The 23,536-nt window shown below is 42.6% G+C and overlaps 1 protein-coding gene across 1 annotated transcript in view; it reads right to left on the bottom strand.

Moving 5' to 3' along the window:
* PLA2G15 (phospholipase A2 group XV) overlaps positions 1 to 23,322 on the bottom strand; it is a 67,833-nt gene extending 44,511 nt beyond the window's left edge. Inside the window, exons 1-2 of the mRNA XM_029608937.1 lie at positions 23,020 to 23,322; positions 2,112 to 2,268 (exon numbers count right to left, since the gene is read on the bottom strand). Coding sequence (XP_029464797.1) covers positions 2,112 to 2,268; positions 23,020 to 23,176 — 314 coding nt within the window. The 5' untranslated portion in view covers positions 23,177 to 23,322. The remainder of the gene's footprint in view (positions 1 to 2,111; positions 2,269 to 23,019) is intronic.
* Positions 23,323 to 23,536: the final 214 nt, after the last annotated feature.

Below are 23,536 nucleotides of genomic sequence, written 5' to 3'. Positions count from 1 at the left end.
CCACAAATGGGAGGCTGAAACAGACTGTGGCACCAGTGATGACTTAATACTCTCAGGCTGGAGTTGCTAATCATTTGAGATGGTTTAGGACACTGGCGGGCAACTCCAGGAATTCCTCACAGACCACAAGGTGAGTGGCTTTTTGTTTCAGCTAACTGGGCTCTGAGGAGATTTGGGAGGTCACCGTGGAACTGGGAAAAACCATTCTAGGTCAGATTTCTCCTCTTGTAGATAAGATCCAGATTTTGGATAGTACTATGAAGCATTTGGAAAATGGAAGACAAGAGGGGGACTGGAACTGGTGGAGTAACTAAGCTGGAAGCAGTGCAAGGACAATGTGTCTCCTTACAGTCTAAAAATGGAGACTCTAGAAAATCAAATTAAGACATCATTACTTACATTTGATTAATTTTCCTAAGAATTCATCTGTCTCTGCCTTGGAAATATTTGAGAGATCTGACTGAGATTCTTAAAATTCCAGCCCAATCCGTGCCACCAGTTTCCTGTATATATTACTTGCTAGCATTTAAAAAGAGGGAGTCAGAGAGCCCTTGGCTGTATTGTCTCCAATTTTAGAAACTAGTATGAGTTTAAGAAATTTTTGGAATGTGCTGATAAACTTACAGTCCCTACAACTTTCATTGTCTCATTAGCACTGCATCCTGATAGGGACTGGTTACTTGAAATGTTTTTCCAAGCATAAAGATGAATTATTTTTGAAAATGAAGATCAGGGCATTTCCCGATGTTGCAAAGATTATACGGAAGAAGCTTAGTCGGTTTGTTATGTCCATAAGTTCTTCAGTTGGGAGCCTCTTCCTAAAATTTCCATGTAAATGCTCGATTTATCAGCATGCTTATGTATTTTTTTTTTTAACCTGATCAACTGAATATTATATCTGAATGATAAAATTGTCTGAGATTGCATAAGCCTGTTTTCCCTTGGTTTGAGACTGAATTTTTCTACAAAATGAGGACTGTATAAGCTTAGCATATGGATATATATATATAATTTCTACATATTTGCTGTTTTCATTTCATTCTTCTAGTGTATTTTGAAAATTGCATTTAAAATACTAAGAAGACATTTTCTTTTTTAAACAAGGAGATTTTAAGACCACAGATCTGTACATCTTAAGATCGTATAGTAATGTAATAAGACAGACAAACCTTTAAGTGCTAAAAGAACTTTTCCAATCTTTAACATACAATTAAAAAGACACCTGAAAACAGCAGCACACCCTGTTGGGTGAGGATGAGGGGGTACGGAGTTGATTGATGGGACAACCCTACTATAAAACCAAAAAAAATTAGACAAGGTCAGCCAGTTTGGACATCATATTTAGATAGCTAATCTGTACCCTTGTTGTACTGCATACAATTCTAGAAAGGCACAAAACAATGACCTCTAATAAAAGAAACACACTCTAGTGATTTTATTTAAGTGAATGCTCCTAATGTTATGAGGAGTGCTGTAGTAAGATGTTCTTTCCAATGACCATTCTTTTAATACAATTTAATACATGCTACACTATATAAGGAGATATGGGGTACATTGAAATTCCATCACCAAGGATGCAGCTAACATGAACACAAAGTGCAGAAAAAGACAAGGTTAACAGAAAAAACAAATGCAAACTTCAAATCACCCCCCCCCCCCAATTCCCCTGCCAAAAAGGAAGCGCTCTTTTGGGAGAATTAAATCCATGGAAAGCTTCAGGTGCAGACACCCTTATGAAAAAGTGATGGGGCAAACTATCGTGTGAAAATTTGGCATTTCAAAATTAGGAAAAAAAAAAAAAGGAGTCTATAGATGTAAACTAAAGAAAATAAAATGAAGCTTAAGGGGCCAGTTTGGTTGTGCAATCAGTAAAGTTTAAGTCACTTTTGCCCCACAAGTGAAACACTGTTACAGAAAACGTCTTATAATACAAAAAAGTCTTACTTTAGCATAGAAGACTGGGCAGAATTCAGAGAGGATTTAGAAGATATATGTACTGGAGACAGAATACATTTTTACTTTAAAAATTTAAAAAAAAATTAGAAAAAGTATTTATTGATGCTGTACTGTTTCTCCTAGCCCGACTTCCCTCCCCATAACGAGCATCCTACCTGATGTTATCAATCCAGCAATCAATAATGACAGGCAGAAGCAGCTCCAGGTTCAGCCACAGAGTGAAGTAAGAGTCGGTCTTCTTGGAGCAGAGGTAGTGCACTACTTTAGGCTTATCCAACTTAGCCTCCAGTTGGTTACCCAAATCCCCTGGCACTGCAAGCAAATGAGACAAAGACACAATCAGCAATTTCACTTTAATTGTTCTATTTGGTAATATACCTTTTGCTGTTAAAAGTACTAGAATATTACCTTTCTGCACAGGTCTGTCTTTTAGCTAGTACACTTATATGCAAATGTTTTAAGCACTGGTCAAATTGCATATTTCAATGAATATTTAAGCGAACATAAGCTGACACAACCCCTTTATGGTACAAATTTAAACATGGTGTAAATAAATGTGTCAAAATCAAGGGACAAAGCCTAAGGGTATATATTCAGAAAGACCCCCTCCTCTCCATCTGTAAGTTTTGCTGAACTTCTAAAAAAAATCTTTTTATGTAATTAAAACTTAACGTGTTCTTGCAAGAAAGTTGTACCATAGCCCATGATCATATATAAAGGCAAACACGGCATTGTCCTGCCAGTAGTGCCTATTATGACTGGCTAACAGTTCACCATAAAAGCTAAACATGACTCCTTTCTACAAATTTTAAATGCAAAAGTTACAATTTGCTGATTTTGAGCTTAGTAAAAATAATAAAATATGGAATATGCAAAAGTTTTGACACCCTTCTAGATAGTCTTTTTTTTTTTTTTAAGTTGTTAAACAATGCCAAAAAAGTTGATTGACTCAGGCCTTCAAATTAGCCCAGTGAAAATTATTCCATAGTTGAACAAATACTCTTCCTCTCAGGTTGTGATTGTTGTGGACTGCGTAAAACAACCATAGGCTGCTCAAAGCAGTTATCTAAGCATTTGAAACCGAATAGAATTAATTCACTCTTACAAAGCAGGAGGAAGCTATAAAAATAAATCCACAAATGTTCCCCACTAGCAACTTCAACTGTCAAACACTGCTAAGAAACTGAAGTTATAGGGAAATGCTCAAGTCGAGGATGCAATGCAAAGAAAAATCTGAAAGAACTGCCCGAAAATTGGTTAGGCCTTTTAGACCAATGCAAATGGCCTGCTGAAAAAGTACCTACTCACAGGTCCACTGTACAGCATTGCTTACACCACAAAGCTGTCTGCAAGGGGGGGGAAGGAAACCTCTTCTATGACCCCATCACAAAAGTCATTATCTCAAGCATGCAAAACAAAACCCTGATGAGACTGAAACTATCTGAAACATATCCTAGAAGCTAATGTTCTGTGAAAACATTGAAGATGAGGAGGCTGGATATTTCAACAAGACAATTCAAAACATGAACCATTAACTATTTACAGAAAGGTTCTGGAATGGCGGAATATTATCTATAACACTAAGTAAAAGGCTTGTGTCAGTCTGTCATAATATGGACTCTGGCCACTAGATGGTGTATGGATACTGGAAATTGTTCAGAGTGAATGCTGAAAAATCCTACAAACATGAAAATGAATGTGAGAGGAGAGAAAAAAAAAAAAAAGGGTTCAGTTATTAGCCTACTACCGAACATCATGGCACCAGTTAATATCAAATCGCCAGCAATCACCCGTACAGTTACACACTGTCTATGACACTCTGCTGCTCACAGCGTTCACTAGTTCTGTTGGTTTCCCACTTCCTTGAAACTACCACTGCCACTCCTTGACCATTCACACATAGAACCCTCCAGGTTCCTCCTTCACAATCCTCCTCCTATACACATACACCCACGCAGATATGACACACCTTACAGACTTCTCTGCCCACCTCCACAGATCATAGTTCACCTTTATAGTTTCACACCATCTACACCCCTCCACTGCTCAGAGCTTGCATTGCTACCTGAAGGTTTCTCAGTTTCCTTTCACATCCTCTCTAGAATTGGATAACAGAAGTCTAATATACTGTTGCTAATAGACAACCACTCTCAGTGTAGTTTATAGAAAGGTTCTCTATGCTGTTAGATAACTTAAAAACAAACAATTAAAAACATTTTTTAAAAAACCACCCATATTTTCCACTTTTCTTTGATTTTAAAAATGTTAAATTAGCTGTGATTAAGCAGACATGTTTTCAAGGCATTCGAACAATAATTAAACTAAACAACCAAATTAAAACAGACATAGTACATTTGAAGCCAGTGTGCCCAACCACCAGAATAAAATCCCTATAATCTAACTCGTCTAAGCATCTGGTCCCTCATGTTTTTACATACATACATTTCAGATTGACAATAAAAGATTATAATCCTTAGATGTTAGCAGGGAGTGTTCCCAATAACACAGGTCTGTAATACTGAATGTGAACCCATCCAGTATGTCTCACCCATCTCCCACAGAGGTTTCAGAAACCCAGTGGGCTCTGGTAGAACAAGACGTGACACCCACCTTCCCCAATTTTATAGCATCCTGTGCATCAAGCCATCAACCCCCACAGAGATGTCAGACATCCAGGATTCAAAAACCCAGGAACAATTGGATAGCAGTGGGCTGTGACAGAATAAGGCCTGTGATGAAGACATCCACTCTCCCCACCTTTACCCCCTACATAATGCTTTTTCTGCATTGGAGAATGAAGAAACCTCAGCAATAGATTTTGAAGTGATTTCTAAAAGAGAAAAGTCACCCAAGAAGCCCTTCAACAGAATTAAATGTCATAAAAGAAAGCTGTTCTGCTGGCAGACAGAGGAACCAATTTGGGAGCACATTTTGATGTTGACAACAGTGAAACGCCATCAGTGTTATTATCCATCTGGGGACCAATGACCTCAATAGAAATGGTATACATGAAGTACAGAAAGATTTCCAAAATCTGGAAAAAAGATAAAGACACACTGTTCATGGAAAGGGAAATGAGAAGCTATGCTATATAAATTTCAATTTCTGGCTCAAAACTTGGTGTACAGAAAGTGGTTTTGGATACATTGGAGGCTGGGGTCGTGTACGGAGCAGTAAAAGACTATATGGTAAGGCTGGCCTACATTTGTCTGTAGCAGGAAGGAGGATGGTAAGTGACAAATTCAGATCATATATTATCCGACATTTAAACTAAAGAATGAGGATGGCGAGAGATGGCCAATGAAATAAGAACATAAGAAAATGCTATACTGGGTCAGACCAAGGGTCCATCAAGCCCAGCATCCTGTTTCCAACAGTGGCCAATCCAGGCCATAAGAACCTGGCAAGTACCCAAAAACTAAGTCTAAGTCAACTTAATTAATAGCAGGTAATGGACTTCTCCAAGAACTTATCCAATCCTTTTTTTTTTTTTAAACACAGTTATACTAACTGCACTAACCACATCCTCTGGCAACAAATTCCAGAGTTTAATTGTGCGTTGAGTAAAAAAGAACTTTCTCCGATTAGTTTTAAATGTGCCCCATGCTAACTTCATGGCGTGCCCCCTAGTCTTTCTACTATCCGAAAGAGTAAATAACCGATTCACATCTACCCGTTCTAGACCTCTCATGATTTTAAACACCTCTATCATATCCTCCCTCAGTCGTCTCTTCTCCAAGCTGAAAAGTCCTAACCTCTTTAGTCTTTCCTCATAGGGGAGTTGTTCCATTCCCCTTATCATTTTGGTAGCCCTTCTCTGTATCTTCTCCAGCGCAATTATATCTTTTTTGAGAAGCGGCGACCAGAATTGTACACAGTATTCAAGGTGCGGTCTCACCATGGAGCAATACAGAGGCATTATGACATTTTCCGTTTTATTCACCATTCCCTTCCTAATAATTCCCAACATTCTGTTTGCTTTTTTGACTGCCGCAGCACACTGTACCGACGATTTCAATGTGTTATCCACTATGACACCTAGATCTCTTTCTTGGGTTGTAGCACCTAATATGGAACCCAACATTGTGTAATTATAGCATGGGTTATTTTTCCCTATATGCATCACCTTGCACTTATCCACATTAAATTTCATCTGCCATTTGGATGCCCAATTTTCCAGTCTCACAAGATCTTCCTGCAATTTATCACAATCTGCTTGTGATTTAACTACTATGAACAATTTTGTATCAACTGCAAATTTGATTATCTCACTCGTCGTATTTCTTTCCAGATCATTTATACATATTGAAAAGTAAGGGTCCCAATACAGATCCCTGAGGCACTCCACTGTCCACTCCCTTCCACTGAGAAAATTGTCCATTTAATCCTACTCTGTTTCCTGTCTTTTAGCCAGTTTGCAATCCACGAAAGGACATTGCCACCTATCCCATGACTTTTTACTTTTCCTAGAAGCCTCTCATGAGGAACTTTGTCAAACGCCTTCTGTAAATCCAAGTATACTATATCTACCGGTTCACCTTTATCCACATGTTTATTAACTCCTTCAAAAAAGTGAAGCAGATTTGTGAGGCAAGACTTGCCCTGGGTAAAGCCATGCTGACTTTGTTCCATTAAACCATGTCTTTCTATATGTTCTGTGATTTTGATGTTTAGAACACTTTCCACTATTTTTCCTGGCACTGAAGTCAGGCTAACCGGTCTGCAGTTTCCCGGATCGCCCCTGGAGCCCTTTTTAAATATTGGGGTTACATTTGCTATCCTCCAGTCTTCAGGTACAATGGATGATTTTAATGATAGTTTACAAATTTTTACTAATAGGTCTGAAATTTCATTTTTTAGTTCCTTCAGAACTCTGGGGTGTATACCATCCGGTCCGGGTGATTTACTACTCTTCAGTTTGTCAATCAGGCCTACCACATCTTCTAGGTTCACCGTGATTTGATTCAGTCCATCTGAATCATTACCCATGAAAACCTTCTCCATTATGGGTACCTCCCCAACATCCTCTTCAGTAAACACCGAAACAAAGAAATCATTTAATCTTTCCGCGATGGCCTTATCTTCTCAAAGTGCCCCTTTAACCCCTCAATCATCTAACGGTCCAACTGACTCCCTCACAGGCTTTCTGCTTCGGATATATTTTTTAAAGTTTTTACTGTGAGTTTTTGCATCTACAGCCAACTTCTTTTCAAATTAACATGTCACTCCCAAGCAATACAGGAAGTGGGAGGAGAAAATAAAAGCAGCACGAAAAAAAAAAAAGAAAGAAAAAGGCGACTAGGAAATGCAACAAATCAAGGGAGAAAAATTGGAAAGCTATGACTGCAAGTGCTAATAGTTTGAGCAATAAAATCTCAGACCTGAAGGCCATAATGTTGGCGGTAGAGGTGGAACTTGGCCACTGTTGCTGTTACAGAGACATGGGTCATGGATTCTCATGATTGGGATACAGCCGTACCGGGCTATAACTTAAGGAAGGGCAGAGGACAGAAAAGGGGGAAAGAGTAGCTCTTTATGTCAAAAACAATATCCAAGCAACTGAGCTGCAAGGAATGTGGGGTAAAGAAGAAGCATTATGGGCAGTCCTAAACAAAAAAAAAAAAAAAAAAAAAAAAAGACTGTGCATCCATTTTTACTGGCGTGGTTTACAGGCATCTGACTCAAATAGAAGAACTAGGTGGACGATAAAATAAAAGCAAAACAAAAAACCCACAGCATTTAAGAACTATAAAGGATCAAAAAAAAAAGGGAACACAGGGAAGAATATCTGATGAAACTGAGGGAGACAAAAAAAGAAATCAAGAAAGCAAAAAGTCAGGTGGAATAAAGGATTGCCAAAGAGGTAAAGCGAGGTGACAAAACATTTTTTAGGTATCTCAGAGAAAGGAGAAAGGTCCGACATGGTATAGTGAAACTGAAAGGTGACAAAGATCAATGTGCGGAGAGAGACGAAGAAATGGCGGAAATATTAAACAAATACTTCAGTTCAGTGTTCACTAAATAATACCCTGGAGAAGGACCATCGCTAGTTAACAAGATTGAGGATGGGGGTGGAATAGACGAAATGCCATTTTTACAGAAGAGAATGTATGGGAACAGCTAGGAAAACAAAGTGGACAAGACCATGGGACCGGATGAGGTACATCCCAGGATACTGAGGGAGCTCAGATGTGCTGGTGGGTCCACCTCATGACCTGTTCAATAGATCCCAGGAAACGGGAGTGATGCCAGAAGATTGGAGAAGAGGAGTGGTGGTCCTGCTTCACAAGTGTGGGAACAGAAAGGAGGTTGGAAACTACAGGCCGGTTAGACTCACCTCAGTGATGGGAAAATTTAAATGGAGACTCTGCTGAAGGAAAGGATAGAGAACTATTTACAAACTGGTGTGTTGCTTGACCTGAGGCTGCATTGATTCACTAGGGGAAGATCCTGTCAGACAGACAATTGTGATTGATTTTTTTTTTTTTTTTTTTTGGAATGGGTGACTAGAGAATTGGATCAGGGAAGAGCATGCAATGTGATTTACTTGGACTTTAGTAAAGCTTTTGATGTGGTCCCACATAGAAGACTTGTGAACAGAAGCTTGGAAGTGGGTGGATTGCAAACTGGTTGACTGACAGGAGACAGTGTGTAGTAGTAAATGGAACCTACTCTGAAAAAAGAATGGTGTTAAGTGGATCGGTTTGGGACCAGTTCTGTTCAATATCTTTGTGAGCGACCTGGCGGAAGGGATAGAAGGTAAAGTTTGTCTATTTGCAGATGATACTAAGATCTGCAACAGAGTGGACACGTCTGAAGGAGTAGAGAGAATAAAAAGTGATTTAAGAAAGTTTGAAGAGTGGTTGAAGATTTGGCAGCTGGGATTCAATGCCAAGAAGTGCAGAGTCATGAATCTGGGGTGCAGCAATCCAAAAGAGTTTTATGTGATGGGCGGTGAAAGATTAAATATGCATGGACTGGGAGAGGGATCTTTGTGTGATGTGATCTGAAGGTGGTGAAGCAATGTGTCAAGGTGAGAGCTAAAGCCAGAAGAATGCTGGGCAGCACTGAGAGAGAGGAATAGCCAGTAAGAAAAAAAAAAAAAAGGGGGGAGGTGATAATTCTCTTGTACAGGTCCTTCGTGAGACCTCACTTGGAGTGCTGCTTTCAGTACTGGTGCCCGTATCTAAAAAAGGATACAGACAGTCCAAAGAAGAGTGACCAAAATGGTGAGGGGTCAGCATTGGAAGACTTATGAGGAGAGGCTGAAGAATCTGAATATGTACACCCTGGAAGAGAGGAGGTGCAGGGGAGATAAGATACAGACCTTCAGATATCTGAAAGGCTTTAATGATGCACAATCAAACCTTTTTAGTTGGAAAGAAATCAATAGAACTTGGGGATCATTATATGAAACTCCAGGAAGGTTAACTCAGAACCATGTCAGGAAGTATTTTTTCACAGAGAGGGTGGTGAATGCCTGGAATAGGTGGTGGAGATAAGAACAGTGGAGTAATTCAAAGGGGCATGGGATAAACACTGTAGATCCCTAAAGGCCAGAGGGTGGAAATGAAGAAAAAAATGCATGGGGGTAACTGGGAGTAACTTGCTGGTGTGGCAGTTGCTACCCTTAACAAATAAGCCTGGATACTGTTAATGCAACTCCCATCATTGCTTTCTGCTTCAATGGCAGTGGGAAAAGGGGAACTGGATTCAGACAGCAACCAACAAGGGCCCTGATTTTTACAGTTTGGGGAAGAAATAAACATGGGGGTAACCTGCTGATGCGCCGCTTACTATCCTTAAATCAAGCCTGATACTTTGATGCAACGCCAACATTGCTCTCTGCTTCCATGGGATTCAAATATCATCTGAAGGCCCTGACTTTTACGATCTGGGACACCGATAAGCATGGGGGTAACCTGCACAGTGCAGCGGATACTGGCATAAGCTTGCTGTGCAGAGTGGATGGATCATTGGGACCATTTCTGCTGTCATTTCTATGTTTCTATTTCATACTAATGGAGACTAAGAACCCTACCAGCAAAGAATTCTATGGTGGAAACACATTAGCTCAAAAGAGCATCTTCTGCTCCAAGAGAGCAAAGGTAAAAAATTGTTCTTACTCAAGTTTTTTTTCCCTTGACCAGCTTGGGATTCTCCCTAGTCCTCAGCTGTTGGAAACAGAGCACACCTCCCCGATGACCTCACTGTCATAAAGGAGGGATGGCTGCGAGGACCTTGTCAGTAACCTACTGTCCAATCTACTGGATAGGATCCTCTTCCTAACCCCATTAAGAATAAGTGCGAAAATGCCATGCTTTTTCAGAACTGCAACACAGCTTGAATATTCCCTGTCCCCTCATGGGGAGGAACTAGGACTATGGCTTCCAGACGTAACCTCTGCAGATTCACCACTACCGCTCCTCTTTTGGCTGGCAATGTGCATAGAGAAATCATAAAGGTACTTGATATCAGGAATGCACACTCTGGCACACACTCCCTTAATATTATAATAGAGGTCCCACTGGTTTGTGGTATTCTGGGTCCACTCTGCATAATATAGCAAGAGGCAGCCGCATACCCAAATTATCAAAGGGATCTGCTGAACATCATTGGGGAGTGAGACCATTTCCTGCAGTTGCAGGCAGATCTCCCTTCTGTCTTTTGGCTTCTCAAAAGGACTGGAGACTTCCCCTGTTCCAGCTGTTCCCGAACTCTTGCCCTTATAATATTCGAAATGCTGCCGATGCATACCTTGTGCACTCGGACAGCTTCTATCCTCCGGGAGTTCAGGGCTTTGAATCCTCCCACCCCACAAATCCATTACTATTTTTTCCCCCAAATAGCAGACCCCCTATGAACAGGAGTTTGCAAAGATGTGATGCAGATGTTGCATTTGCTGCACAGCTGCAAAGCCAAAGCAGTCTTCTGGATGCAACACCAGAGGCATACAGATCTACATCTTATCCGCCAAGAAAGCCAAAGCAGACTCCAGGTGAGCTCTCAGGCAGCTGTTGAATCCACTATAGAGCCTCTTCAGCCACGTAGCCTCTGCAGATTGTGGTTGAATGGCCATGGCCCCCACGGAAAGAGACTATTTCAGGATTGCTTTAAACTTTCTGCCCTGAGGTTCCTTAGGGCAGTTCACCTTTCACTGGGATGATGGTTCTACAGACCTCTGCTGATGCCAGCGCATCTACCCTAAGCATCTGTAGGAGATGGTCTTCCTTCTGCAGGGAGGGGGTACAACTTTCGCACAGCCCTGCTCCCTTCTGAGCGCCCCTTGTGGGGGGTCCCATTTCAACATCACCAGCTGCCTTAGGGCTTTGCATACAGGAAATGATTTTGCAGGTTTCTTCATCCCATAAAGAATGAATGGAGTCACTTTCAGTTGTATCTTCAGACCCAGGGCCTGAAATCTTCAAGGCTACTTCTACACTTCTGAGGGCAATTGGTCCTCTTTCCTGAATAGTATTACAATGGAGGAACTATCCTCCTCCAACAAGCACTCCCCCTCCTCCTGAGAGCTTAGGGGTTTACTGGGCTCTGACAATTCTATTTATTTATTTATAACTTTTATATACCGATGTTCCTGTATAAAATACAAATCACACCGGTTTACATAGAAACTGCAAAATCGCCTGGTTTTCAGGGTTTTTTTGAAAACCACAGGGCAAGGTTTTAAACGGATGTCCGGGGGGAGCGCATTCCACTGCGGGGGACCGGCTGTGGATAATGCGCGTTTAAGGAGGTTTTTGCCGGGGGGGGGGGGGGGGGGGCACACAGTGTGCCTTTGTATGCACTCCTGATGGGCCTGTCCGATGTGTGGGGACGTAGTTGGATACTTAGATCGAGGGGGGAGATATTGTGAATGGCCTTGTGTATCATCATGAGAACTTTGAAAAGAATCCTGGATTTGATGGGTAACCAATGGAGGTACTGAAGGATGGGAGTGATGTGCTCTCTTTTGTTGGAGTGGGTGAGGATCTTTGCCGCAGCGTTCTGCACCATCTGCAGGTGTTTCGTGGTGTTGGCCGGGAGACCTAGAATCAGGGAGTTGCAATAATCTATTTTAGATAGAATAATGGATTGAAGTACCATACGGAAATCTCTGAAGTAAAGGAGAGGTTTCAGTTTTCTTAGTACCTGCAATTTGAAAAAGCATTCTTTTGTGGTACTGTTTACGAATTTTTTTAGGTTTAGCTGGTTATCAAGCAGGACGCCTAAATCTCTCACATAAGGTGAGTGATTAACATTTGTTTTGGCAAATTGGGAAGAACTCGGGGAGTTGAGAAGAGCGTTGTTGTTATCCTGAGATATGATGAGTATCTCTGTCTTATTAGTATTGAGGACGAGGTTAAGGCTGGTGAGAAGTTTGTTTATTGATTGAAGGCAGCTATTCCAGAAGGACCATGTGTTTTGTAGAGAGTCTGTGATTGGGATGAGAATCTGGACATCGTCCGCATAGAGGTAGTGAGTTAGCTTTAGGTTTGTGAGAAGATGGCAGAGCGGGAGAAGGTAGATGTTGAATAGGGTGGGTGACAAGGATGATCCTTGGGGGACTCCCAAGTTGGATCTGACTGGGTGCAATTCTTTGTTGTTAATCCTGACCTTGAAAAACCTGTTGTCAAGGAAGGATTTAAGCCAGCTGAGCGCCATTCCCTTGATGCCTATGTCTTCGATACGCTCTAATAAGATTGTATGGTTCACGGTGTCGAAGGCCACCGATAGGTCTAGGAGAGCTAGCAGATAAGGTTGACGTTTTTCTAGGTTTGAGAGGATGGTGTCCGAGAGAGATGTTAGAAGGGATTCTGTGTTTAGCGTCTTGCGGAAGCCAAACTGGGATGGGGCCAGAATCTTATTTTCCTCCAGGTATTCTGAGAGTTGCTTGTTGACTATTTTTTCCATAAGTTTGGCGATCAGCGGCAGGTTCGCTAAAGGGCGGAAATTAGCTGGGTCTGTTGGTGACAGGTTGGGGTTTTTTTTAATAAAGGTTTAAATGTTGCAAGCTTTAGTTGGTCTGGAACTAGCCCTTGAGCTAGAGCACAATTAAATAACTTCAGAGATAGGCTTGGCGATGATGTTTGGGATGGCGAAGAGAAAGTTTGGAGGTATTGGGTCTGACGGATGTGAGGAAGGTTTAAGTTTCTTGAGAATATATTCTATTTCAAGTGAAGATGTGGATTCAAAGGAGTCAAGAGTTGTGTTTCATTGTGGACAGGTGGTGCGCAGGAGAGGCGGCAAGGCACTGGATGTAGATAAGGGCGCAGTAAGGTTGGTGATTTTTTTCCTCGAAGTAATTGGCCAGCTCTGTAGCTTTACAAAGAGCTAGGTCGTCTGGAATGATAGCAGGAGCTGGTCTGATGAGAGCTGAGATGTAAGAAAACAACACTTTGAAATCAAATATGAAATGATGGATTTTTTTTGAGAAAAAAATCTCTTTATTCTGAGGATGGCATTCCTGTAAGCATTTAGGAGGGATTTGTAGGCAGCTAGAGTCATGGTGGAGGGGTTTTTGCACCAGCTGTGTTCTTTCCTTCTTAGGTTTTGCTTGAGGGACTTCAGTTCTGGTGTAAACCATGATTTCCTGTTGTCCAGAGAAGGCTGTAGTACTTTGGCGATGGTTGGGCAAGTTTGTTCGTGATGTTGAACGAGGAAGTGGTTGCTGCGATCGCGTCTGAAAGGTCAAGTTGGGCTAATTCATTGGAGAGCTGTGTGCTGAGGTAGTCTGTGAAGCAGGGTTTCCTGAATTGGATTGTGGTTTTAGGGAAGGAATGGGGTGGGTGTTCTTTAATCTCCAGAGCTATGGAAACGATCTGGTGATCTGACCAGGGGACCTGAGAGCAAGTTGGGTTGATAGATTGAGAGATGCCATCATTTATGAAAATAAGGTCCAAAGTGTGGCCCGCTTTGTGAGTTGGGCTGTTGACAATTTGTCGGAAGCCTAAGTAGCTGAGTGAGGAGAGAAAAGTTTCGCAGTTGGGGGATCGTAGCGAGGCATCCACGTGCAGATTGAAGTCTCCCATCATTATGGCTGGTTTGTCTGCGTTGAAATGATTAGCGATTAATTTGATGATGGGAGAGGGGTCAGATTCTAGTCTTCCTGGAGGTGCATAGATTAAGCCGATTTGAAGATGGTCGGATTTGAAGAAAGCTAGTTCGAGATTGGATGAAGAAGTTGATAGTTGCAGGGTTAATCCAAGACCTTTTTTTGCCTCTAAGAGAAGTCCTCCTCCTCTTTTTTTGGGTCTGGGGAATGAGAAAAGGTCATATAATTGAGTGGGGACCTGATTCATTAGTACTATATCCGTGGGTTTCAACCAGGTTTCTGTGATTGCACATATGTCTGGATTGACTTCTACCAGATAGTCGTTAAGAATGTGAGTTTTTTTGTTGAGAGATTGCGCATTGAAAAGGGTTAGTGAGAAGAGTGAGAGGCCGAGAATTTGAGTGACCAGCGAAATCATGATTGGAATTAGCCTCTGTTGTCGGAGAAGGGGGAAGAGTGGAGGGTTTAGGACGGCAGGCGAAATGATTGCGGATTATAGGTATGGCGAAAGAACACATCATAGGGAGTTGAAGTGTGTGGGAATAAGGAAGAGCTGGACGGAATTAGCAGGGATAACCAGGTTAGGAAGAAACAGGAATTCAAGGTGGCACGATGGGGCTGCACGAAGGGACTCACAAAGGGGCAAGCTCCTTTGTCGCGCACCTTCGGCGCGCGGCGCCTGGAGGCAGAAGGGGGATTTAAATCCTTGTTGGTCGCAGGTAAGATGGCATCACCGGCGCGACTGAGCTGGAAGTGGCACCCCGCCGACCTCCTTGAGTCTGGCATGACTGCAAAGATAAGTAAGAATATAAGAACATGCCATACTGGGTCAGACCAAGGGTCCATCAAGCCCAGCATCCTGTTTCCAACAGTGGCCAATCCAGGCCATAAGAACCTGGCAAGTACCCAAAAACTAAGGGGTAGATTTTATAAAACTTACGCGCGTGCGTACTTTTGTTCGTGCACCAGACGCGCGTATCTTATAAAATCCAGGGTCGGCGCGTGCGCAAGGGGGTGCACATTTGTGCACGCCGAGCCCTACGCATGCTGCCCGTTCCCGCAGAAGCCGTTCCGAAATCAGAGCGGCCTCGAAGGGAACTTTCTCTCCACCCCCCCCCCGCACCTTCCCCTCCCTAACCCAACCCCCCGGCCCTATCTAAACCCCCCCCCCTACCGTTGTCAGCAGAGTTACGCCATCACCCGACCTGGGGGTTGGTCTGGAGGCCCCCGGGCCGGCGTCACGCCCCTGACACGCCTCCCCGAAATTTGCGCCGCCTCCAACATGCCCCCCCCCCCTTGCGAAGCCCTGGGACTTACGCGCGTCCCTGGGCTTGCGCGCGCAGTCGAGCCTATGCAAAATAGTCTCGGCACGCACAGGGGGCTTTTAAAAGGGTTACACACATAACTTATGCGCGTAACCCTTTTAAAATCCAGCCCTAAGTCTATTCCATGTTACTGTTGCTAGTAATAGCAGTGGCTATTCCCTAAGTGAACTTAATTAATAGCAGGTAATGGACTTCTCCTCCAAGAACTTATCCAATCCTTTTTTAAACACAGCTATACTAACTGCACTAACCATATTCTCTGGCAACAAATTCCAGAGTTTAGTTGTGCGTTGAGTAAAGAACTTCTTTCTCAGATTAGTTTTAAATGTGCCACATGCCAACTTCATGGCGTGCCCCCTAGTCTATTATCTGAAAGAGTAAATAACCGATTCACATCTACCTGTTCTAGACCTCTCATGATTTTAAACACCTCTATCATATCCCCCCTCAGCCATCTCTTCTCCAAGCTGAAAAGTCCTAACCTCTTTAGTCTTGCCTCATAGGGGAGCTGTTCCATCCCCTTTATCATTTTGGTTGCCCTTCTCTGTACCTTCTCCATCACAATTATATCTTTTTTGAGATGCGGCGACCAGAATTGTACACAGTATTCAAGGTGCGGTCTCACCATGGAGCGATACAGAGGCATTATGACATTTTCCGTTTTATTCACCATTCCCCTCCTAATAATTCCCAACATTCTGTTTGCTTTTTTGACTGCCGCAGCACACTGAACCGACGATTTCAATGTGTTATCCACTATGACGCCTAGATCTTTCTTGGGTTGTAGCACCTAATATGGAACCTAACATTGTGTAATTATAGCATGGGTTATTTTTCCCTATATGCATCACCTTGCACTTATCCACATTAAATTTCATCTGCTATGTCGATGCCCAATTTTCCAGTCTCACAAGGTCTTCCTGCAATTTATCACAATCTGCTTGTGATTTAACTACTATGAACAATTTTGTATCATCTGCAAATTTGATTACCTCACTTGTCGTATTTCTTTCCAGATCATTTATAAATATATTGAAAAGTAAGGGTCCCAATACAGATCCCTGAGGCACTCCACTGCCCACTCCTGATCCCTCTTTGGGATCATAAAAATCCTTCCCCCCCCCCCCCCCTTCTCTCAACAGAAACTCCATCACATGCCTCAAGCCTGGAAGCCTTCGAACCAGCATCCTCGCTAGAGATTGAAAACATACTAAAGAAACTTAAACCGGCTTCCCACCCTCTTGATTCAATTCCTGCGAATCTTCTCATAGCAAGCGCCAAAGTTATTGCTAAGCCAATCGCTCAAATCATCAATGCTTCTCTTATTCAGGGCCTAGTGCCAACCACACTCAAACTCGCCATCCTGAAACCTCTTCTAAAAAAGCCAAATCTATCTCCAGAAAACCTAGCTAACTTTCGACCAATAGCAAATCTCCCTTTCATAGTGAAAATCCTTGAAAGAATTGCAAATCAACTCAGTGAATTCTTAGACAACAATATTCTCGCCAAAACGCAATTTGGCTTCCGTAAATCCCGAAGCACTGAATCCCTCTTAATTTCTCTGACCGACAACATCCTTTCCAATCTAGAAAAAAAAACAACCGTGCCTTCTTATCCTCCTAGATCTATCAGCAGCATTTGACACTGTAAACCATGAGATCCTCCTAAACCGACTAGCAGAGATTGGAATCAAAAACACTACTCTCAGCTGGTTTAAATCCTTCCTACAAGATAGGTTTTATAAAGTCAAGATCAACTACAATGAGTCCCAGCCTATCAGCTCAACTCTAGGCGTCCCTCAAGGATCCTCCTTATCTCCGACCTTATTCAACATTTACTTGCTCCCTCTCTGTAACCTTCTAAGTTGAATCTAACCAACTACCTATATGCAGACGATGTCCAAATTCTCATTCCAATAACCAAATCACTGCAAGAAACCCTTCAGTTTTGGAATTCATGCTTCATTTCCATATCCAACCTCCTTGCGGATCTCTGCCTAATTCTCAATGCCAACAAAACTGAATTCATCCTCATCACCCAAGATGGCAACTACCAGCTCTCTAACTCTCATCCAGTGGCAACCCCCTCTCTATCTCCTCTGGTCAGAAACCTAGGAGTTATCATGGACAACCAACTGAATCTCAAAAGCTTTATTAACACCGTGAAAGAATGCTTCTTCAAACTCCAAGACTTGAAAAGACTTAGACCCTTACTCCACCCCCATGATTTCAGATCAGTTTTGCAAGCAATCACTCAAAAATTGATTACTGCAATTCTCTTCTACTTGGTCTCCCAGCTATCTCCCTAAAACCTCTACAAATGCTACAAAATGCCACTGCTAGGATCTTAACTAAAGCTAAAAAAAGGGACCACATCACCCCAATTTTAAAGAATCTCCATTGGCTTCCTATAAAATATAGAATCCTCTACAAAGCTCTTGCAACCATCCACAAGTCTATCTACAAAACCGCACACCTCGATCTCAGGATCCCATTGCAGCTACACTCATCATCCCGTCCAATGAGATCTGCACAAAAAGGCTCGCTAAAAGCCCCTTCACTCAAAATATCCTCAAACAAAAGAGCCTTCTCCACAGCGGGCCCTAACTTATGGAATTCTCTCCCTTCAGACCTTAGGCTCGAACAATGCCCAATTAACTTCAAAAAAAGACTCAAGACCTGGCTTTTCACCCAAGCCTACACCTGAGTTGGACTTCACTAACACTCTCCCACCTACTCAATAATCCCAGAAACAAATACAATTTCCTCTTGCCAACGATTGACCACTTGTTACATGACTTATCCTAAAATCGCTAGCATGTTAGATTTCAGTAATTTAAAATGTTGTTTTCTCATAATGTGTTATGTAATATTAATTTTAACTATTTCCAAGTTTTCGTTTCCTTGTTCTCTGTAAGGCACACGTGTTATGTCATCCCAAAGTTATACGTAAACCGAAGTGATTAGTAACATTGTTACCAGAACCTCGGTATATAAAAATGTTAAATAAATAAAATTGTCCATTTAATCCTACTCTGTTTCCTATCTTTTAGCCAGTTTGTAATCCACCAAAGGACATCGCCTCCTATCCCATGACTTTTTACTTTTCCTTAACTTTTCATGAGGAACTTTGTCAAATGCCTTCTGAAAATCCAAGTATACTACATCTACTGGTTCACCTTTATCCACATGTTTATTAACTCCTTCAAAAAAAGTGAAGTAGATTTGTGAGGCAAGACTTGCCCTGGGTAAAGCCATGCTGACTTTGTTCCATTAAACCATGTCTTTCTATATGTTCTGTGATTTTGATGTTTAGAACACTTTCCACTATTTTTCCCGGCACTGAAGTCAGGCTAACCGGTCTGTAGTTTCCCGGATCGCCCCTGGAGCCCTTTTTAAATATTGGGGGTTACATTAGTCATCCTCCAGTCTTCAGGTACAATGGATGATTTTAATGATAGGTTACAAATTTCATTTTTGAGTGCTTTAGAACCCTGGGGTGTATAACATCCAGTCCAGGTGATTTACTACTCTTCAGTTTGGAAGTGAGAGATCCATGGGCATTTAGAGATCACACTCCTGCCTACAGGTCAGCCCTGAAGAGAGGACTTTGACCAGGCTTCTGCATAGTGCAGAACACCTGATGCATTACAAGCATGAACTCCAGTGAGAACTCCCTAGGGTGAGCAGCAATTGGCTCAAGCCCAAGGTTCAGCATTGGTTGCCCTAGCCTAGCCCCATCCCTGGGCTCCTCTTCCACCTGGGAAACTGTGCCTGGTTGCCTTGAAGGCAGCAGTTCCTCCTCCCCCAGAACAGCCAGCTGCAGGCCCAGTCTCCTCCCGTGGCCCTCTACACACAGGGGTTTTTTACTGGGCCCCTTTGAAGAAGCTGGCGAGGTAACCCCCTCACATACTGGGCAGGAGTTTTAACTCCTAAAAGGTGTGCATTAAAACTGGAGTAAATCCCAGTGCTAAAATTAAATGCAGGTTCATGCAAACCCCATGTAAAACATAGCATTAATTATTCACCAGCAATACAGAGAGGTGCGTTAGAGAGAAGGCAGCGTAAAGCAAATTTTTTTTAATGCTGGAAATTTAACTCCTAAGTCAGAGCAGGAGTAAAACTTAATTCACATTTCCAGTGGCCATGTTATTCTAAAGCTGTGCCCATTGTAGTCATGTCTAGCTACTTCTACCAGACTGGACACTGCAATAGAATAACTTTGGCCACCAGAAATGTGAGTTTAGTCCACCTCGGACACAGAAGTTAAAAATGTCCAAGGTAATCTCTTGGGGCGGGCACCTACAGCTGAACAGTAAACTAGTGCTCTGCATCCCAACTTTGGCATACTGTTTAACTGTAGATGCCCATCCCAGGGACCTTACACTTTGCTCATCTAGCTTAAGTGCCCACTCCAGAGAGCAAATTCTTGCAGCCAGGCAAGGAATGGCAAGTAAAATCTAATTCATAAGCTCTCTGGGGCAGGCACCTTCAGCTAGGGCACCACCTGCAGTTGAACAGGGTGCTAAAGTCAGATGCACAGCATCAAAGTGCATAATGTTCAGCTGAAAGTGCCTGCCCAAAGAGCTTATACTTTTTCTTGCTTTGCCAAAATTTGTACTGCATAGCATGTGAGATAGTGCTATGCATCCCAACTTGTGAGCACATTCTCTCATTCAAGGACACTTTGACATGGAATGGCAAGTAAAATAAACCATTAAGCTCTCTGGCGAAGGCACCCACAGCTAAATGAACAAAGCATAGGCTGTCTGGGTGGGCACCAACAGCTGAACAGTACACACTAAACACTGTGCATGTACAAGAAAACAAAGAAAATTTGTGACCGGTGCCTGCCTTAGACAACTTACATTGGAAATCTAATGCCAGAGACTGAGGAGGCATAAACTTACAATTCTGGTAGCCAGTGTTGTCCATTGTTGTACGTCATCTCAGACCCAAGGAGGACTTAAATTTCCAAGTTAAGCTCTCTCAGACTGGAACTCACAGGTGAACAATGTGTAAGCTCTCTGGGTTGGGTACCTACAGCTGAACAGTAAGCCAAAGTCTGAATGCACAACACTAAAGTGCATACTCTTCAGCCATAGGTGCCTTCCCCAGAGAGCTTACATTGGAAATGTAACTCCTCCACTGGTCTATAGTGGAGTAACCTCATTTCTAGTGTCCAAACTTATTCTATTGCGGTGTCCGGTGTGGTAGAAACACACATTATCACAGGGGCATAGCAATAGAAAATCCTGACCCCCAGAAATGCAAGTTAATTCCTTGGCCTAAGGTGGAGTGAAAATTAACAAAACACTGAAGTGTCTGAAGTTGGAAGGAATGTGACCAAAATGGCCTTGCATACAAAAATGGACTCTCTTTCTGCTCTGGCATATACACACTGGATCCTTAAGTCTCATGATATATGGCATTTGGCACAGACCCTGCAACATTTTGGAAGCCTATCTGGACCGCCTGAAGGGGGAACAGCCTCCAGAACTAAACACAATAGTCAAGGGTAAAGTCTTACCAATGACCTGTACAGAAGCATCAACCACCTTCTGGCATGCCTAACCCTATGTACCCTAGCATAGTTCTAGCTCAGACTACAGCCTTATAACACCAATTCAGTACCTTGAGATCAGACACAATCACCTCTAAATCTCTCCTTGTGAATATATATTGTTCAAAGGGTAAGCTCACTGGAACAGGTAACCAACAGCCATTAGGGATGCACAGCACCAAAGTTCATACTGTTCCACTGCATGTGCTCTCTGTAAAGTTACCCTTTGATTTCACTTGGCATGCCTTGCTGAAATGGCCTTGCATGCGATATTGTGTCCAAGTTGAGATGCCCAATGCCAATCTTGCATGCAAGGTCATTTTGGTCACATGCCTTCCAGCTTCAAGCACTTACCTCCTTACTCATGTTTCAAAGCTCTTTTTAAAGCACCTTTCTGCATTAGTGTGAACACATTTTAATACTTTTTTTTCATTTAGCACTTTTTCTTTTTACTCCTAATACATTTGCATCCTGTTAACAATGCATTCCTATTTTTAGCGCACACACACAGGCCGATGCAATACTGGCACGGGGAAAACAGGCAATCATGATTGAGCATCCGCTTTCTAACACACACACACACACACACACACACACACACATCTTCTGTCACAGTAAAAAGGAGGCACTAGGGGAAATTGTGTCCCCTAGCACCTCCTCGGCAGCAGGTGCCCAGAAGAGGTGGCTATCAACAGGTTAGGAAAATTGTGTGTCCCCTTTCCTACCGTGACTTCTAGCACACTTTTTTTTTTTTTTTTTTTTTTTTAAAGGTTCTCCTCCTTTTTGTTCCTCTAATTTAATATCACCACAATATTAAGCCAGAGGAAGTACAGAAAAGCAATATTTTCTGTTTTTCTGTACAATTTTAGGCATAAGGGGTTGTGAATGCGCATCCAACCACGGGTTAACTATCAGCCTGACACTAAAGTAAAATCCATATTAAAGTTTAACTCCAATTTTAGTGCAGGTTTTATTACATCCGCCCCCCCCCCAAAAAAAAAAGAGAATGGGAATGGTAAATAACTAACCAGCAGCACTGTCCAGCACGAGTTATGCAGATAAATCAGGTTGGGGAGAAAGGCTATCCTAACGTTATCCAGTTAACTTTAATCGGGATATATTCCTGCGCTAGCTTGGCTAATTCACCAGCTGTTCAAATATAGACTTCACAATGGGGAAAAACGCTGGTAGGTAAATGCATCATTAATAGAACACACGGGATTTACGACATGCCAATTAGGGGGAGGGGAGGGGAAGGGGGCGTTAGAGCAGAACTATACAACTGAGAAACGCTTGTCATAATGCCAGAATGATCATGAGGATGTAGCGAGATCTAGGAAAGGAAAACAAAGATCCGACATGGCCAAAAAAAGAAAGACGAGCCAGACACACACAAGGAAGCATACCACAGACCAGCAAATACGATGACCTGTTTATTAATTCACGCTTCAGAAGGCCCCACTTGATTAAAATAATGTAGGTACGAAAATTAATCAAATCCAGAAAGATGAAAATACCCCTTTCCTCCCCTCCCGTAGGGTGTTGTTCTCAAGCTGCTAGTTTAAGAGAACGAGATGAGGTAAGAAGATGCAGACAAGAACAAATTGTTTGGAACAAAAACTAAATGATAAAAAAAAAAAAAAAAAAGGGGGGGGGGAGGAGGAGTGGGACATTTCAAATGACTCCCACCCACACAAAATAAACCTCAACGCATATTTTGATTTGTTATAAACCACACCGAACAGAGATGATCTGAGTGAGGGGGTATACAAGAGTAAAAAAAACAAAAAACAAAAGAAAGACTGCTATATCTTCCCCACGTAAGAGACCATTATATTTCTACAAATAATTCCGCATGATCCAAAACAAAACACAAAGGAAATACTAAAACTCATCCTAGCCCCTCTAGTCCAATCCACAATATGCCTATAGGATAACAATTGGCATCTCTGAAACTACGGAATAATAACATACAAATAACAGCTTTAAGAGCTAAATAACGATGTAACTAGACCTAGAAGGCAAATAAGAGAATCGGCATTTAATAACGAAAAAAAGCAATAACCATATAAAACACAAGTAAGAGAGAGCCAAAAGGGTGTAGTTGGCTCCATCCGTACTTACCCAGCACTACTGGCGGCCTCTGGCACGGAATTCCACGCGATGGGCGACACCGACACTCAGGAGCAGGGAGGCAGCCGCCACCAGGCAGGAAATGGAGCAACAACAGCATGAACACAGTGACACCAGAGTTGGAAAGGAAGCAAGCGCCGGAGACCATGTCTCCCGAGCACACCGCTTGAAAAAAAAATTAGTGGCCAAGGAGCTGCAATTGCTAATAGAGGTCCTCCAGCACCCAGAACAGTGCAAGCCTCACGCAACCAAAACAACTAACGCCGGGGGCGGGGCGGGACCATCAGGAGCAGCCAATCAGCGCCCTTTTGTTGGCAAACAGCCCCTGCAAGCCGAACGCCGAGGCACTTCAACCGCACATTCGGATCACCCGCCCTTAGCAGCTCAGGAAGGAGCAATCGCACGCTCACGTGACTCAGCAACCTTCGGCTCCTTTTGCAAAGGGCGAAAAGGGGTGAGGCGGTGACAGAAGTTCAGATTACAGCAGCAGCACGGCGGCTCCCTCCTC

Source organism: Rhinatrema bivittatum, chromosome 7 (genome assembly GCF_901001135.1).
Source record: "Rhinatrema bivittatum chromosome 7, aRhiBiv1.1, whole genome shotgun sequence".
Classification (NCBI taxonomy): domain Eukaryota; kingdom Metazoa; phylum Chordata; class Amphibia; order Gymnophiona; family Rhinatrematidae; genus Rhinatrema; species Rhinatrema bivittatum.
The sequence above is the reverse complement of the archived record's forward strand: the minus strand, read 5'-3'. Positions and strand labels throughout refer to the sequence as shown.